The sequence below is a fragment of the Argopecten irradians genome, chromosome 1 (genome assembly GCF_041381155.1).
Source record: "Argopecten irradians isolate NY chromosome 1, Ai_NY, whole genome shotgun sequence".
NCBI classification, from domain to species: Eukaryota; Metazoa; Mollusca; class Bivalvia; order Pectinida; family Pectinidae; genus Argopecten; species Argopecten irradians.
This window is the reverse complement of record NC_091134.1, coordinates 4811012-4830161: the sequence shown is the minus strand read 5'-3', so window position 1 is coordinate 4830161 and position 19150 is coordinate 4811012. Positions and strand designations below refer to the sequence as shown.

Genomic DNA, 19150 nt, shown 5'->3' with positions numbered 1-19150 from the left:
GTTGACAAATCATGTTATAATTCAATTTGCCGACATGACTATCTCAACGAGTCATAAAAATAACTATTTGACATAGTTATCTTGGCAAAGTCGAGTTACAGTAACGCGACCTAAAATAACTTGATGGCAGACCTTTGTGTTTTCAGATATATTTATTATATCTATTGTTAGTCTGTTATGGACATGATTTCCAGGACATGGATTACGGCAGTGCCATGAATGTAGGAGCTGCTGTTGGTGCTGACGTTGATTTCACCCCAAGATCGTACATCTTGTGGTTGCGACAGAAGTGCAGAACGCCCCTCGAATGACTACCAAGATCGCTGTTCTGAAGCATGGCCTCTCCTCCAGTTATCAACTTGATCATAGCCAACTGACAAACAAGGAACAAATAGAAATAATCATTAGACTGTCGTTCGGGAGATCAATTCGACAGAATTATATTTTAACATGTTTTTTTAGTATATATATTTCATTAACTTGCTGCGAACTAATTAAGACCTTATAATTTCTATAACAATAGTAGATCTATTGCAGATTATATGTCTCGTCTTAACGAGCAAAATATCTAGATATGAAATCCAGTTATCATTTTGATGATTATTCGTTATATTATCTTTCTTTTGTCGCTGTAGTTACCTCCAGCATTTCCAGTCCCTGTTCGGTATGGACGAGTTGTTGTTGTGTACTGTGTAGTGGCCAGATATAACAACTACTGGTCGTCTTCCCGGCCAGATAGTGCTGGAATGTTTAGTATTGTTTACAGACTGATACCACATAAAGTAAACATAATTTACTGTTCACTGAGAATCCAACTTCTAACCACCCCTTATGTTTAACGCTAAAATATGATTTTTACGTCGTCTTTGTACCCTTCTGATATTATTTCCATCTTTCTTTTTTTATTCTCGTAGAATAACTGGCAGAGCATTGAAAAAAAGCAAAGATAGTTTGAAAAAAATGTTACAGTTCAGCATGCTCTTATATATAAAGCTTTCTGTAAGCCAGGATACATATCTTGAACCATCAAGACTTGTGTTGATTTCAGCTTTTATCAAATGTTATCATTATTACATGAATCGGTTCTACTAAGAAAGAGAAAACCCGACACTAGGTAAGGACCTAAAGTATACATTTTGATTCCAGGAATAATTTCTTTTCTTTTGTCTTTATGTTATATATACTGCATTAGCATTTTCAATATTTTAACTCTAATTTAAAAGAGACATATTTACTTCTATCACTGAATAACCTTTACAGAAAAGGATTGTTTGGACAATTGATCTCGGTTATGGTTTACAGACTTATATTACCGTATTGGAATCGTAGAAGAACGAGATTGTCCCCTTTTCTGGGTGATCAGTGTTTGGGGCATGCGTACCGTGGTGGTGTCCATGGTGACCTGACGGCGTGGTCTGAAATACAACATAGTTAGGTCTGAAATAAACGTTGATGAAATCGCTGATTATAATGGAACGCCTGGATCCAGTTTTCTGGAGGCTGATTATCTTATTAACTTTATGCTCAAGGTAGCCATGTGACTTGGTATGTAACTCTACACATTACATTATCGATGTCGTATAAGGCGAATAGTATATTGTCGAAAGAGACAGCAATGCTCTTACGGAACGCCTGGACCCTACTGGACTAAAAATGTTCATTAGCGTACTTGCTTTATCTCCATGGTTTTCTGATGATATAATGTTATATAACACATCATAACGCATTATTTATCATGAAATGTGGGAGAAGTAGAACATTTATAGCATGCCTTATCATGCGGACTCCACCCACGTTGTGGCGTTTACACAACCCATGCCTAGTGACGGATATACTCACCATATATATATATATATTTACTCATCGAACTGCAAGTTGAATTCTAAAATAATGGATACTGTTGACTTTGTATCATTGCCGGTTAGTTTTAAAGAAAATTATATAAAATATTTTTGTTGCGATTTTCGCGATACTTATTGATCTATTTACGGATTCCGTAATATACTTTTATTTATTGCACAGTTTGCTTACACTTCACCGTTTCAACATTAAGAAAAACGTGTTTTTAATTTCTGTGATAGCAATCATTGTTTGTGGTAGGTGACACGTACACAAACAAGTATTCCGACAAAGTCATTAGAATCGCAGGATACGTTTGTTCATGTCTTGAATTTGATCTCTTTTGAGTTTGGATTCATCTATTGCATATCTAACCAGTAAACTAATTTGACTATTGAATATATCAGTTAATGACACCCTGTAGTCATGATTATAAGAAAATATTCATCTGGAAATAAAAATGTTAAATACACGAAAAATCAGTTCACAGATACAAATAAAATCATGAATATAAGGTGTTATTACTTTATTACCAAAATCATGTGTAAGCCTAGTTACATTCAATTAATATTTCCTTTATGAATGTGTAGAAATATTTACGTTGTTATGCATTCACTGTCGTATCCTATACATGTCTTTAAAATTATAATTTGGGGTTTTATTTCACACCACAATGTAAGTGTTTGGTACCTGCGCAGACGAACACGTACATGTGTCCTAGCGCTATTCCCACTCTATTCAAATCCAACTGAAAATTCCTGTTTCCTGATATTAGGTAGGTGCCCTGATTACTACCTGTTTACTTTCGTTTTTATCAACCACCTATAATTTGCGCGTCTTGTCAGTGGATTTTCAAACTAAGAAACAAATAACAAAGCAATGATAATTACCATAGAGTAGCCGATAGAGGCCAGGCCCAGAGTTAGGAGGATAGATCGGAGCATGTCGGTGTCCGGTCGTACAATACTGACCAATATAAATCTTTATCTATTGAATAACAGAGATAAGGCGTCTTGATCACTATTGCGCAACGTCACGTCGACATGGTTACAAGATTACTTATAGATATTAGATAAAAATGATTATATATAATAATAGATATGGTAATAATTTTGGGCATGTCGGCAGACAAAAAAGAATGTGTTACAATAACTTTGAAAGGTGGGGTTGCAAAATCCGCCCACGCGCCGATTTTTTTCAAATTTTGCAGTGTTAAATGTCTAGGTACATAACTACTTTTTATGTGTTTTTTTTATTTATTTTGTATGTTTTAAAAAGGCATAAAGGGCCTAAAATGATGTTTTCTAAAATTAACTTTGGGTATACGGCAAGGGGACCCCTTGTGTCCATATTTTGAACATAAAATTTTATTTTTAATTATTTGTGTTAATAAAAGATACTTCATTCTTTATTTCAGATCCATTTATAATGATATTTACGAATTATTTTAACGACAAATTGATTTTCAAGCAAAAAAACATCAAATTTTTGTCAGGATAAAAATTGAGGATATTGGCTTTGCTCGAAATATTTGGCATTTCATATCAGAAATCAAATAATTATTGGAAAGAAATATAATTTCGTCAGCAACTTAAACGCAAAAGATACAATTTAAGATTATCCATCTCTCTTATTTAGATAGAAACTATTTTAAATTGAATTAAACATGATTAAAGAGGGAAACAGAGTTACATTTGATTTTCAAATAAAATATGTATAATTTAAAAATAATACCAGCACCACAAAGGCTACAATCTTAATTTTGACAGCTTTTTTTTGCAAAACAATGTATTTAAAACTGTTACTATCTCATTCGGCATAACCCATAACCCATACGTACCAATTTTCACTAATATCTAATAATATCTAAATTTCAACCAATCAGAGGCCTCCATTTTGTTTCCATGGTAACCAATCTTTTAAAAAGGGATTGAAGGTTATTCAGCATATTTTATAACCCATATATACCAATTTTCACTTAAATCTGACAATATCTAAATTTAAACCAATCAGAGCCCTCCATTTTGTTTCCATGGCAACCAATATTTTTGAAAGTGTTACCATGTTATTCAACATACATTGTAACCTCTATATACCAATTTTCACTTAATTCTAACATCATTTAAATTTCAGCCAATCAGAAGCCTCCGTTTTGTTACCATGGCAACCAATATTTAAAAAGGTGTCACTATGATATTTAGCATCAAAAATGATTACTGTACACTGATTCTCACTTATATCGGACTCTGGAATCATAAAATGGAAATGTATAACTAGGTATACTTACAAAGAAGTGGTCCGTTGCTACATGCACTCTTTATTTTTAAGTCACTCAAAAACAGTTTTCCCGGATTTTAATTTTGAACCAAATTTACACATAGACAGAAAATGTCATGGGAGTATTTTTAATTGGGGGTAAAATTGTGGACAAAACCAGTAACAGGGTGAAATGAGATGACAAAGAGCAATGTTTTGTTTTCATTTTTTCCAAAAAGTGTTACTTTTCCGTAAAAAATATTATTTCAAACAAAATTTTCCGTTAAAAATCTAAAAGAAATGACTTAAATATAAAGTATACGATCTACTCAAGTGATAAATGAATAAAATAAATGTAGAATATTTCACAAATGCTAACTTTTTTTGGCATGTTTGTGCAGTTAGTTTTAATGACAATGAGTACAAAGAATTCAGGCCCTTTGGGCCTTTTTAAATCACAAAAGGAAAAAGTAGTGTCATTTTAAAGGGACAACTAGAAGTACTTACAATATGCAAAGTTTCAAGAGCATTGGGCTGTGGGCAGTTTCTATGGGATTTTTAACATAAGCTTGAACACCACCTTTGAAATTCTTCTGAATCTGAATAAACTAGAACTGATTCCAGTAGGTGAAAGGTTATTGCCTGTAAAGGGATCATTGCCACAAATTAGTAGAAGTAGAAGATAGTGCATACCGACGTACGATCTGAATCATATATATCCAGCTAACTTTGCCGCAGGGGTATGGTAGAAGCTAATATTTGCAGGGGGTATGGTAGAAGCTAATATTTGCAGGGGGTATGGTAGAAGCTAATATTTGCAGGGGGTAGGGGTAGTAGAAGCTAATATTTGCAGGGGGTATGGTAGAGTAATTCGGGTATGGTAGAGCTAATATTTACAGGGGGTATGGTAGAAGCTAATATTTGCAGGGGGTATGGTAGAAGCTAATATTTGCAGGGGGTATGGTAGAAGCTAATATTTACAGGGGGTATGGTAGAAGCTAATATTTGCAGGGGGTATGGTAGAAGCTAATATTTGCAGGGGGTATGGTAGAAGCTAATATTTGCAGGGGGTATGGTAGAAGCTAATATTTGCAGGGGGTATGGTAGAAGCTAATATTTGCAGGGGGGTAGAAGCTAATATGGTATGAGAAGCTAATATTTGCAGGGGGTATGGTAGAAGCTAATATTTGCAGGGGGTATGGTAGAAGCTAATATTTGCAGGGGGTATGGTAGAAGCTAATATTTGCAGGGGGTATGGTAGAAGCTAATATTTGTGTTTGTAAAGTGCTTAAAATTTCATCTAGTCAGTAAAAAGTATAATGTGGTGATTTTTTCGGGATTTATCAAAAGGACCACTCAACATCGGGGAGAGGGGCTAGCTACTCACTACCAAGGGAAGATAGATGAAATGCACGTAGTCGAAGAAATCACATGTTATATATATATAATAAACCACATACCAGCCTGTTTTAAGGTGGATACTGTGATTTATCAAACCTCGAATGTGATAGGACCCTCGGTCTTCGGCTTTGGGTGTCACCGTATCCACCAGAAAACATGTAGATACTTGTTAAATGGCAATCGCAAAAGGCAAGACCGTCTCGGATGACAAGAACAAGTATAACCCTCAGCTCAAAGATAGGACTCTGACGCTAATGTTTCATCAATATTGATATAATTTCTTTAGTTTAGGATGTCCTTGAGTTATGGACATTGGCAGTAAAGAAAGAGGAAACATGTATGCTATAGCCGAGCGATTAAAAGATCCCTCGACTTTTGATACAGGGATCACCACACCAACAAGGAAGCGATTAATAGAAATGTACCCACCAAGGAACCATGGAAGACGAGAGACACAGACAGTGGATACGCTGGGAAGATATTATCTCCGGAAGTGTTAGTGACATGTCAGATTTTCTGTGGGCCTCAACGGTATACCAAAGACAGATACTGGTAGAAAGAATAAATTAAATACGCACACATACAAATCTTTATATTTTCTTAAATATCCTTATACCCGTAACATAACTAAACTCTATCAGGAAAATGAACGATTAGGTTTCTCAATTTATTCCCGGTCAAAATGTTATGCTATTTTAGGCAAATACCAATGAGGTTTCTAAACACTGTTAACCAAACAGTATTTTTTAATTTAGTTTTCTACGGAAAATGCTTGGCAAATTGAGGTTAAATACAGTGGCTACAGATGTCGTAATTGCCTAGGTTTCAAAGACGTCAAGTTCGTTAAGGAGAGCTTTCGGTTGGGATAACCATTTCATCAGAGTTAACTATATCTAGTGGCCATTTCTACAGCTGATAAAACTTTCAGATATTATTGGACACAGGAGCACAATAGATTATGGTGATAAGATACCATTGACGATTCTCTGTGGTGTTGGATATAGAAGAGATCCGAAAGATATAATAAGGGATGCCATTAGTAAATTGTTATAGTGTTAAGATCTTCGAGATAAGACATTTGTTAAACACAATATTATAAGCCTATGTATAAAGTGTCATTACCTGCATGTTTTTTTCCTGTTGTATTATTAATATGTACAGTACATATATGTACTAGTTGGTCGCATAAATTCAATATTTACAATATTTACATGTATATGAAAATGAAATTTTTTATCATGTTATCGTATAATGCATGCGATATATCAAACTAGAAATGACCTTGACATTGTGTAGTGTTTACAGTCTGATAAAACACACAGATTGACTGATAACGAAGTTTTAACTCAACTGTTCTACACACCAATCATTTTTTTGTTATATTTTATATAATTTAATGCCTTCTGCTTCTTAGACGGTGACCTCAATATGCCAGGAGAATTCCCGGGATGTTCTGATGGAGCCTGGCCTGAGGTATTTACAATACCGGCCATGTCGACTCCATCTGAGGTGAAGAAACCAGGACAACTCCCGGACCATATTATCCGGAAATACTTTGAGGACGTATGTAAAATATTTATATTATTCCACTTCTTTGTAAAGTACATAAGTAATCAAATTGATAAACAATTGCTAATTGAACTGTATTGTTATTATCAGATTAAATACAGAAACTCTGATCGAAAGTTATGTTATGTTGTAATTACTCCAAATAAGGCCCCAGATGTACGCCACACTATCGCTTATAAACCCCTGGGATCATAGGCTGCATTTGCCGTGGTCTCATGAATTATTCATTACCTAAATCATGGTCATTTGAATGGCTCCGCCTAAAACCCGGCGAATGCAATAGAATTTTGTGCCTCAAAACATACCTCGGGTATAATTTGGTAGACTTCAAGGACGCAAATGATGTATGTTCTTGATAAATTATGATATATTTAGTACTACTCGCAATTTCTACATAACTTTAAATGCGTGATTACTTTCAATTTTGTTAAATGCGTTCATTGTTTAAGTTTGTTTATTATACATGTTTCATATGATATGCTTGTTTCCAAGCTTACGTAATAGTCGTCTGCTAAAGCAATGTCCTGTATCTATGCATGTGAAGGCTAGCTTACATGTGCCTTGCTTGAGTTCATATCCAGGCCGATATCTATAATTTTCTTGTTTTTTGGTTCACTTTCACATGGTTGCCGATAACTTGAACACGATTGTTCATTTGTGGAAAGCTTTAGAAATATTTATTAGAATCAAAGCAAATGCGGCCCAATGTGGTACACCTGGCACCGAGGATGGGTATACTATAGGGCTGCCGAACACTAGGCGGTGAAGCCGTGAGGGTCTCATAGTAATACGTATTCTCCAAATAGTCCGGATATCTTTGATCACTGAAATGATACAGGTCATCCAGTGGCCATTCATGGAAATGACGTAAATAACGATGAAGCAAACAATAAAGAAAGACTCAAGATATACCAATAGTTATATCAGGTATGAAAGGTTTCAGAATTGTTTGATATTATCTTCACTACGATGAGAGACAGTACATCTTCTAAAACACACTCTATCAGGTATGAAGGGTTTCAGAATTTTGATATTTCTTCACTACGCGAAGACTACACTTAAAACCAAGTATGAGGTTCAGAATTGTTTGATATTATCTTCACTACGACGAGAGACAGTACATCTTCTAAAACACACTCTATCAGGTATGAAGGGTTTCAGAATTGTTTGATATTATCTTCACTACGACGAGAGACAGTACATCTTCTAAAACACACTCTATCAGGTATGAAGGGTCTCAGAATTGTTTGATATTATCTTCACTACGACGAGAGACAGTACATCTTCTAAAACACACTCTATCAGGTATGAAGGGTCTCAGAATTGTTTGATATTATCTTCACTACGACGAGAGACAGTACATCTTCTAAAACACACTCTATCAGGTATGAAGGGTTTCAGAATTGTTTGATATTATCTTCACTACGACGAGAGACAGTACATCTTCTAAAACACACTCTATCAGGTATGAAGGGTCTCAGAATTGTTTGATATTATCTTCACTACGACGAGAGACAGTACATCTTCTAAAACACACTCTATCAGGTATGAAGGGTTTCAGAATTGTTTGATATTATCTTCACTACGACGAGAGACAGTACATCTTCTAAAACACACTCTATCAGGTATGAAGGGTTTCAGAATTGTTTGATATTATCTTCACTACGACGAGAGACAGTACATCTTCTAAAACACACTCTATCAGGTATGAAGGGTTTCAGAATTGTTTGATATTATCTTCACTACGACGAGAGACAGTACATCTTCTAAAACACACTCTATCAGGTATGAAGGGTCTCAGAATTGTTTGATATTATCTTCACTACGACGAGAGACAGTACATCTTCTAAAACACACTCTATCAGGTATGAAGGGTCTCAGAATTGTTTGATATTATCTTCACTACGACGAGAGACAGTACATCTTCTAAAACACACTCTATCAGGTATGAAGGGTCTCAGAATTGTTTGATATTATCTTCACTACGACGAGAGACAGAACATCTTCTAAAACACACTCTATCAGGTATGAAGGGTCTCAGAATTGTTTGATATTATCTTCACTACGACGAGAGACAGTACATCTTCTAAAACACACTCTATCAGGTATGAAAGGGTTTCAGAATTGTTTGATATTATCTTCACTATGACGAGAGACAGTACATCTTCTAAAACACACTCTATCAGGTATGAAGGGTCTCAGAATTGTTTGATATTATCTTCACTACGACGAGAGACAGTACATCTTCTAAAACACACTCTATCAGGTATGAAGGGTCTCAGAATTGTTTGATATTATCTTCACTACGACGAGAGACAGTACATCTTCTAAAACACACTCTATCAGGTATGAAGGGTTCAGAATTGTTTGATATTATCTTCACTACGACGAGAGACAGTACATCTTCTAAAACACACTCTATCTATCAGGTATGAAGGGTTTCAGAATTGTTTGATATTATCTTCACTACGACGACGAGACACAGTACATCTTCTAAAACACACTCTAATGGAAATTCTAAAACGTCCTCCCTGGCTCACTACTGGTTTTCTTTGCCCGACATATTCACTTTAAGGTTGATTGTTTTGTTTACTTCGGAGAATGAATAGCTTGTTGTTGTCATCCGACTTGGTATTATATTAAAAAAAACAACACATTTTCTCCCGTTTGCCGACCATAACATCCTATTTCCATTCATTATTAGCAAGATATTAGTGTCTCTAGTTGATGTCCATAGAAATGTGTCATTCATTATGCCAATGAGACTAGATTAATCCAATTATCATCAGAATGTGTTATCTTCTTCAGATTTATACGAGAACCTTGGATTTCACGAAAGGCTTATACAAATGAATGAGGATTTTCCCGGTGCTAATATTCTAGTGATCAAAACAGCTCGGCTACCTGAGGTAGGGTTATAATTGCTAGAAGTTAGAAGTTTTATCAAATCATCATGCTACAAACATTGAAAAATATTATCTTACCGTTAATTGAGCACTTATCGTCATTTCATGAACAACTAAAAAATATAAATCAAATATCAAGTTTTCCTTTGATGCTTCCGGCGTCGTCCTAATTACCACTCAGTAGTTGACTATCTCTACCCTACATTGTACTCGGTAAAACAGCGAAATGAACCGTCATTATTAACACCGATTACACAGAAAATCTAGCATTTGTTGGTGTTGTAACTTTATCTTAGGCCATGGATAGAGATATTTTGGCGTTACTTTTGTTTCAGGAGCGTGTTGGGCCTGTAAGACCACTCACCATAATTAAGTTTATTTAAAGATGCTCCACCGCCGACAGAGCATAAATGATATTCTTCATTTGTATATATGCCTAATTAAAACAAAAGATAATATAAAATATTTTATTTCGCCTTTGGTGCATGCGCAATCAGTAGTTCATTCCATATAGGATATAGTGCTACGGAATTTTTTCGGGATGCAATTTATTATTTTTTCATATTTTTAACTTGAATTAAAATTAGAAGCTCAAACTTTTTAACTGGAAAAAATACCATTTGTCAGCGGTGGAGCATCTTTAAGGATTAACTTGAATAGATTTTTTATGTTATGGAGATATAACAGAAAAATCTTGAGTGTACTCTAAATAAACAGCGAAGCGCTTTATGATGAGAGTACACTCAGATTTTTGTGTTATATCTCCATAACATAAAATATCTATTCAAATTACTCCTTATAATTCAATTAATAAAGATAATCTAAAAAATCTAAAATATTAAAAAATCATTTTGGGACTCTTTTGTCTATGAAATTATTACGCCGTCATCTCAGCCTATCAGAAGCGACGTTACGAACGGCGACGCCATTTTTTCATTTATGGGCTGATAAAGAAATATTTTAAGCAGATGAAAATGCTTGTAACAAGCAAAATTGAATTATCATACCTTAAGTAAGAATCCTATAGTCTGATTGATCGAGAGATATTTGATATTTTACACTATCACACGGCGGTTAGCATTATAACAACAGAAGACAATAGATACGTTCGTAACGACCCCCAGCTACAGTGTATTTTTGACAGTATACAGTTGTGTCATGCCTTTTCAGTCAGCATTCAAAACTCTTTACCGAGGTGTTGGGACCAACCTGATGGTCCAGGCCGGCCTCGGGAAACAGTTCATAGGGTTGGTCCCAACACCCCGGGAATGAGTTTTGACTGTTGACTTAAAAGGCATGAAACAACTGTATAATATTACCGTCCGAAAAGATGCTCACTCGTTTCTTCTTTCGACGCAATCTTTGTTTTTAAAGCGACGCTTCAAAATTCATCTGGACGTATTAGTAATATTTTTGCCAAATTAGTCTGTTAATCAATGTTTTCTTTTCAAATTAAGTACGGAATTTTCCGTTTACATCTTTTCGCTTACCACCCAAACGCTGTGTGTTGGTTTTTATTAATCCCGTCGTTGATTAGGTGAACGGAAGACATGCGATTGCAATCGTCTTCGTGACGTTGCTAAAGTGGTATACAAACGACCGGACGAAACCAAAATTCATTGAGATTTCCAAAAACGTTAAGATTTTAACAAACGCAGGAGACAAGATAACAGAATATTTCACTAAATGCTTATTTTGAGTATTCTCTTTTACAATGCAATAGTAATAAGCGCTACTGAGTAGAAGCTGATATGCTATTTTACTGCTGACGGTGAATTTTCGACTTTTGCTAAAATCAGTTAAAATGTTTCAATAGATTGCAAATACTTGAAAGCTAGTCTTGTTTCTAGACTTTTGGTATAATAAAATGAATACTACCTGCATTAGAGGGTGACACTGCCTAGTGTTACCCTTTAATACAGGTAGTATTTATATAATACCCCCTGCAACGAAGTTAGGGAAATATACTGGAATACTGTAATCCGTTTGTCCGTCCGTCTGTCTGTAGACACAACTTTGTTCAGTTAACTCCCTAACTACTTGACAAATTTTGATACTAGGTACACAGAACACTGACTATAAAGGGTTCTGCAATATCATCTATAGGGACCGCAGAATCAAACCAAAAATAGATTCATGGAAATTCCCTTGTGGGCACAAGATTTCACAAAGATGTGAATGTTTCGGAGCCTGCTGATTGGGTAATCATGGCGCATAAGTTTCAAATGTTTAAAATGTGGGATGGACATGTAGATGTGAAATATGTAAAGACATTTTATAAATATATATATATCTTTATTTCGTTTAGCAAATAGGCTAAAAACCTTTGTGCAAAACAAATACAGACATGAAAATGGTAAACAGACTTTTCTGGAAAAAGGATGCACACTATATACATAAATATAAACCAAAAGAAACCAATATAGAATTTATAAAATACTGTCTGGTCTGTTTCTGACAGGGGGAGGTAATCAATATTGGAATTTCATGAATATTTTGGTCAATTTTTGGTGCGGAATTCAACATAAGATGGCATCCCACATAAAAGTTTAGCAAAAAGGTAGGTCTTAATTTCTTTTAATTCACAGGTATGCGAGATGCCAATCTTCAAAATTAGTCACAGGTAACCAGACTTGAAAACTCCATTTAACCTTGACAGTTAACATGGTCGTCTATGGGAAATCAATTGGTTCTGTAGTCTCTATTTATGGAGTTATTACTATTTGTGCAGCGCGGGGATTAATCGTCTGGCGACAGTTCTAGTTATATTTGTATCTTTCAGGAAAAAAACTTAATCAGGAACACAATCTTTATCTTTATCTAAACTGGCCTTAAATATAAATGTTATAGTTGTATACATATTTTGTGAACAATACAACATGTAGTTATCAGTTTCATGAGTTTCATATTTCTATGCGCAATGTAAATTACGATGGTTTATAGATTTTTCATGATAATGTTTTTGTATTAATCTAAACATTTATGGCGGTTTTACTTGATTGTAATCAAGTATGTGCACTATAAGTAAGCATTTCAGTCTACTAGTAATCTCGTTAGCTCCTGCACTTATATTAACGATGATGATTGGCGGTTATATGGTACGACATTTTCACCGGCATTGAACGGCAGTTACACGTGCGAGTGCGAGCACGAGGCGTGGCTGGCGATCGGTCAATGCTCCTTCTACAAATGTCTTTATTCTGGTTCATATTCATCTGAATGATTTTATAAACGTTTGATACCTTTCATTTATTATGTTGATAAAATGTATATTACCCTATGAACAACTGATGACAATTCTGTTAAATCAGCTCAGTGAGAATATTCTAACTTGCCCCATCCATAACTTAGGTTTGGAAACGAAAACCTATTTCTTTGAAACTCTGAGTACATAAATCCGATGATCTGAAATGTTATGTAAACTATGTACATTTTGTAGATCAGTCTAGGACGACCTGCACCAAAAATAGAAACAGTGTGTATGAAATAAATTTAAGAAATCCGGGCGTGTTGTACTGTGTTAAGTTCATCTGATGTTATTAATGAAAGGAAGGCCGTGAATTGAAGTCTAAATGCTCACTCGTCTAATGCTTTTGTTTCATAATTCTTGTACTTTTAGATAGTAGAATTTTAAATGATATCTGCCTTTTCCTTTTTAGCCGGTTTCTTTATTTTCTAGCATTTAGCTTATGTCTTCATTTTTATATCAAGCTTTAACAGTGTTTTAATTTTTAAGAATAAGAGAAAGAATGATGTTCATTATGTTGATTTCATACAGAATTTTTTTAATTTTTTTTTAAATTTTTTTTTATTGTATAGTTGTGAGATGTTATGCTTCAGTATTTGTTCATGTTTCAGGCTTTGAAACGACTTTGGACCAATGAAAGACTACTGAACGTCATTGAGCAGTTGATTGGTCCTAATATCGCGGGAAACCCTGTATGGAATCTTCGTGCTAAAATTCCAAATGATGAAGACACTACAGTTCCTTGGCATCAAGGTGATATAATAATGCATGCTTACCAAGCAATGGTATATTTGTGATATTGTACCTTCTGGCAACACCTCTCTCCCGAACATTTACACATCGCATCATTCGTATGTAGTTAAAATGTATTACCCTTTAATTTATCTTCTCAGACTCTGCCTACATGGACAAAGACTCGTATAACATCCTCATTCCGACGGCATGGATACCTTTCGTGGATACAAACTTTGATAATGGGTGTATGGAGGTATATGTCAATCTTCTAGTTTCAAAGTTTAAATACGTAATTCTTAATATCCCAGATTGACTATATAGTTTGTCTTTTCCATACCAATGATAAATTATCAGACCAGACCAGTATATTTACTGCCTACCGGTCAGATTCACATATGAACACTCTCTTTAAACGTCATTATTCTTCAAAGATTAACTCTTCTGCATGCATTTATAACTACTGTTATAATCTCGTAACCAGTAGATTTAAAAGATTAAAAGAGAAAACATTTACGGATATTTATTTCCATTCCGACTTAATAAACAAAAAATAAATACAAACCATTTGACAAATAGATAAGAGTAAATAATTGATGGGCTGACGATTTTTTTCTGCAAGGGGACACAACAAGTTGAAGGTCATAGACGACAGAGCACATGGTTACCAATTATGATAAGGTATATGCGTGGTATTAAATGGTTTTTTTAATTGTTTTTACAGTTTGTAAAGGGAGGCCACAGGCTGGGGAAGGTAGCTACCCACCAATGTTGTTCCGGAGGGACATGGTACACCATACTGGAGGAAGATGAGATGAACCGAACTTTAGGTAACAATATAAAAAACAAAATTAGTGATGATTACAAAATAAGTAATTTATTCTTTAGCTTTAAGCAAACAAAATAAAATATTTTTCTTACTTTATGTCAAAATAGAATATAATACTCTGTTACAAAAGGTGTGGACTTATCCAAAGATAGGCAGGTAACCCCGATACCGTTTGGAGGGATGGTTCTCTTCTCCAACATGATACCCCACCGTAGGTAAGACAATCTTTTGTATCTTAGGTATAACCTACATACTTTATTTGCTTATCTGCGTAAAGTTATGACACATGGAATTTCAACGATATTAACGATAAGAGAAATATTATGATGTAATTTGGTTCTCGGCAATATGTGAAAATGTGTTTCATTCAATAGTCTTTCTTTGTTTTCAATAATACGTGAAGCCTCCCGAACACGACCTCTCAGATTCGGTGGACGGTAGATTTAAGATGGCAGCGTCCTGACACTCCGAGCGGAATGTGGGGTCTTAAGGAGAAGATCGTTATGAGGACATCAGAAAACCCCAATCTCCACATAGACTGGGAAACCTTCGACTCTGTGGACAGGAACGCCCAACAGCAGGCCTCGGTCACCGGACTTGTGGAGGTATCTTACAATGCTATTGTACTTAAGGTATTGGCTCCTGTTTAACCGCCATTTGTATGACAAGGTCAAAAAAGAAGCGATATGTATGCTTTTGTCGAATCTACTATAGGCATTAGTACACATAATGGTATGGTTGATTGGTAACAGATGTATGGACCCTGTCGACTGAATGTACATTTATTTAGCATATTTTGCCAGAATTTACAAACAACACAACAATCTACGAGTCAACAGAAACACCTAAGGTTAGGCCCGATGCATACACACTTTTTATCAATTTAGTTGTATATAAGTATACCTACGAAGTGAAGCATGTACCATACAAAATATGATTTGGTTACACAGGGGCTAATGACTTCATAGTACCGAGGATGGAAACAGACATTTTATTTCTTATGTAATCTGCCTATAATATATTTTCATTATGAAAATTAATACTGAAAACTATTAAGATGATTAAAATGTTTCTATTATCGTTTGTTTAATTATAGGCCTTTTGCAGGTTCCAATACTATTTTTTTACTATTTGTATTTCTCATAGGTCAAAATTGCGAAGTGTTTTTTTTTCTTCTCATTACGACCTGTGCCTTTATCGTGTTTTCATCTTTTACTGTTATTTGGTGTGGCGCTTACGTTTTAGTAAATTTGTGTTATAGAGTGCTGAAGACCCCGAATTGGATACAACCATCACAGGGCCCTGGATGAAACAATGGGAAATCGTGCATATGAACAGACATGTCAAAGTTTGAGTTATTGCGTAGTGTTGAAGCTAATGATAATACTTATGAGTTTAATGATTGATAGTACACTGACGAACTTGCTCCTCCGACATTTCATCAGTAACTCATTATTTATGGATCTAGGGTGCAATACTAACACAGGCCTGGGATAATTACGAGGTACTAACTTTAGGTCGACGATGTTATCCTAGCAACATATGTACTATTCCCAACATAGTATTCTTTAAAGATGATCCACCGCCGACACATGGTATTTTTTCACTTTCGAAAACAGGAGCAGACGATTTAGTATTTTTCTTCAGTTACAAAAGTAACTTACTGTACACCATTACCACCATTGAAAAGTTTGAGCTTCTAATTTTGCTTAAAGTTAAAAATGTGAAAAATAATTAATTGCATCCCCAAAAAATTCCATGGCACCATATTCTATATGGAATGAAGTATTGATTGCGCATGTACCATTTTATTTTACATTATTTTTTGTGCTAAAGTAAACAGTCGGGCAAGGAGAGTTAAAGTTGGTAAAAATGGTGTGAATGTATCCGGTATTATTTGGAATAGAAAAATAAAATCTCCCGTCAAAAACTCTCTGCATGTGAAGAAATTAATTTATAGTTTAGGAATCCTAAAACATCCTTCCGACTGACTATGTCCGTGGTTACATTTCCACGCAGCCTCGCTTTCAAAGAGTTATTTCAATGGTCAGAACAGGGCAACGTAAGCAGAACTTGACCGTCGTTCTAATATGTGAGAACATTTGGAAGGCCAATGAACTCATTTAGACTGGTTTTCTTTGCCCGACCATTCACTTTAATTAGACATATATATACACGATTAAACTCCAATTATTGTTCAAATAATGAATATTATTCATGCTCTGTCGGCGGCGGAGTATCTTTAATTAAATGATGACGGCACTGGACAGAAAGAGAAACACATACAAGTGAATGATCAAATAAAATTACAACAATCCTTTTTTTTTAGTTTTCCTTTCTGATACGACCTGTTGCTTTTATTAATAACATAATTTTAATCAAAAAGGGAAATATTAAAGGATCCGAATCTCTTGAGTTTTCAGTCTCGTTTCGACCTAGATCACAGACGTCTTGTGATTTTCAAATAAAATGTATCAATATCTGTAGCATTTTTGCTGTTTCGAGCGAATTTTTGCAATTAATCTGGCTCGTTGTTTTTGAATGGAATACACTTTGGTCACTTTATAACTTTATATTTCATGGTAATTTAAGCACTTGTATTAAAATATCAAAATATTGAAAAATAACAAATATTTAAAAGGGCGAAAAATGTAAGAAAACGGACAGGTAATTTTTCTGTCTGATTTCAAAAGAGCAACAATTTCGCTATAGAACTGCAAATTATTTTCAAATGGTTTTACGAAATCTGACACAATACTTATCAAATAAACACATAGCATTAATATACAGTACTCAACAGACTACACACCATATTATTGTTTTTATTTAATAACCGGTCACATTAACATCTCACAAATCCGTAAAGACAAGACACTGCAATACAATATTTTGTAAGTTTCGCGATGAGCTGTCTAAATTCACATTAATGTTTTCTATTTACACTGTACAACAAAATATTTATACACCATTACCTATCTCTTTTGTGCTTCAGTAGAATTACCTCCCTTGCGGGTAGGTATCGATTGTTACATCAATATTTTTTGAGCGCAATTCACGTCGTTTTCTCCGAAAAGTATGACTTTACGCTCGCAAACACATGACGTCACAATCAATACCTACACACAAGGGCAGATAAGTCTGTTATATGCAAATATGAGAATTTTGAGTATACAATATTCCATATCTCAACATAATCCCGAATAAATGAATTCGCGACCAAATATTCTCACTTACAATCGTGTAGTCTTCATAGTGACTGTACGCTTTATAAACTTATTCACAAAACATTTTAATTCGAGTTGGATCGCCATCGCGAAGGTACGCAAAAATTTTATAGCTCGTGGAAATAAAGCGGTTTACAGTATTACAAAGCTGTCCGTTAAGTCTGCGCACACAAGGAATTCGCTTGTGGCCCTTAGTATTAAATCAGTGAAAAATCGAAGAATATGTTTACAAAATTTAACTATTGGGATTTGTTATTCAGTTCGAACAACAAATAATTAACAAAAGTAATTTTAATGCATATCTGCGGTATTTTCAAAGTACCTACCCAAGCTTTGGTTTGTTTAGTTTTACGTCGTATTAACAGCCAGGGTCATGTAAGGACGTGCCAGGTTTGCTGGTGGAGGAAAGCCGGAGTACCCGGAGAAAAACCACCGGTCAGCGGTCAGTACCTGGCAACTGCCCCACATGGGATTCGAACCCGCATCCCAGAGGTGGAGGGCTTATGGTAATATGTCGGGACATCTTAACCACTCGGCCACCGCGGCCAACCTACCCAAGCACTTCGGACATGTCCGGTAAGACTTCAATAATAATATTTAGATATTTTTCCGATGCACAAACATCGACCACCGGAAGTCCATGTCCTGCTATCGTTTTTCATTAATGGGGCTGCGTTTTTCATATAGACACTGTATTCCTTATATATACGATTAGTGATTAGATCATAAAATACGACAATAATTACTGTTGAATGCCTCCATATAAGTTCGTAGTATAACTTTCGTGCTTCACCGGATCCCGTGACGTCACATGAAAAGAGCAACAAAACAGTTTACGTACAGGGAACGTATGCTCCAAAATCCATCATTGATGCTTATTTCAGTGTATCAAAATTTCACAATAAACTTTCAGGTAACGTAAATGCAGCTCAGCATTGAAAGTTTTATTTTTATGCTTAATTTTGTTGTATTATAGAAATATGGCGTCGAAAACTAGGCAACCTTCATTTATGAATATTCATAAGGGAATATGTTACTGTAACATCACGTGTTAGGATAGTTCGATTTTTTTCACCTTTTAGATGCTTAACAAGTGTTTTTTAACAATAACGCTGAACATACACACATTCTATACGTTTTATGACAC

General features: G+C 35.0%; 1 protein-coding gene and 1 pseudogene across 1 annotated transcript; one reads left to right on the top strand and one right to left on the bottom strand.

Moving 5' to 3' along the window:
- Positions 1 to 133: 133 nt before the first annotated feature.
- On the bottom strand, positions 134 to 2815 carry LOC138309363 (uncharacterized). The gene is made up of 4 exons (XM_069250546.1): positions 2730 to 2815; positions 1314 to 1415; positions 640 to 741; positions 134 to 373 (listed from the first exon to the last, which is right to left on the bottom strand). Exons 1-4 carry the CDS (start codon positions 2781 to 2783, stop codon positions 203 to 205), a joined length of 429 nt encoding a protein of 142 aa, XP_069106647.1. The 5' UTR covers positions 2784 to 2815; the 3' UTR covers positions 134 to 202.
- Positions 2816 to 6231: 3416 nt separating this feature from the next.
- LOC138315784 (uncharacterized) lies at positions 6232 to 17096 on the top strand (annotated as a pseudogene).
- The last annotated feature ends 2054 nt before the right edge of the window (positions 17097 to 19150 follow it).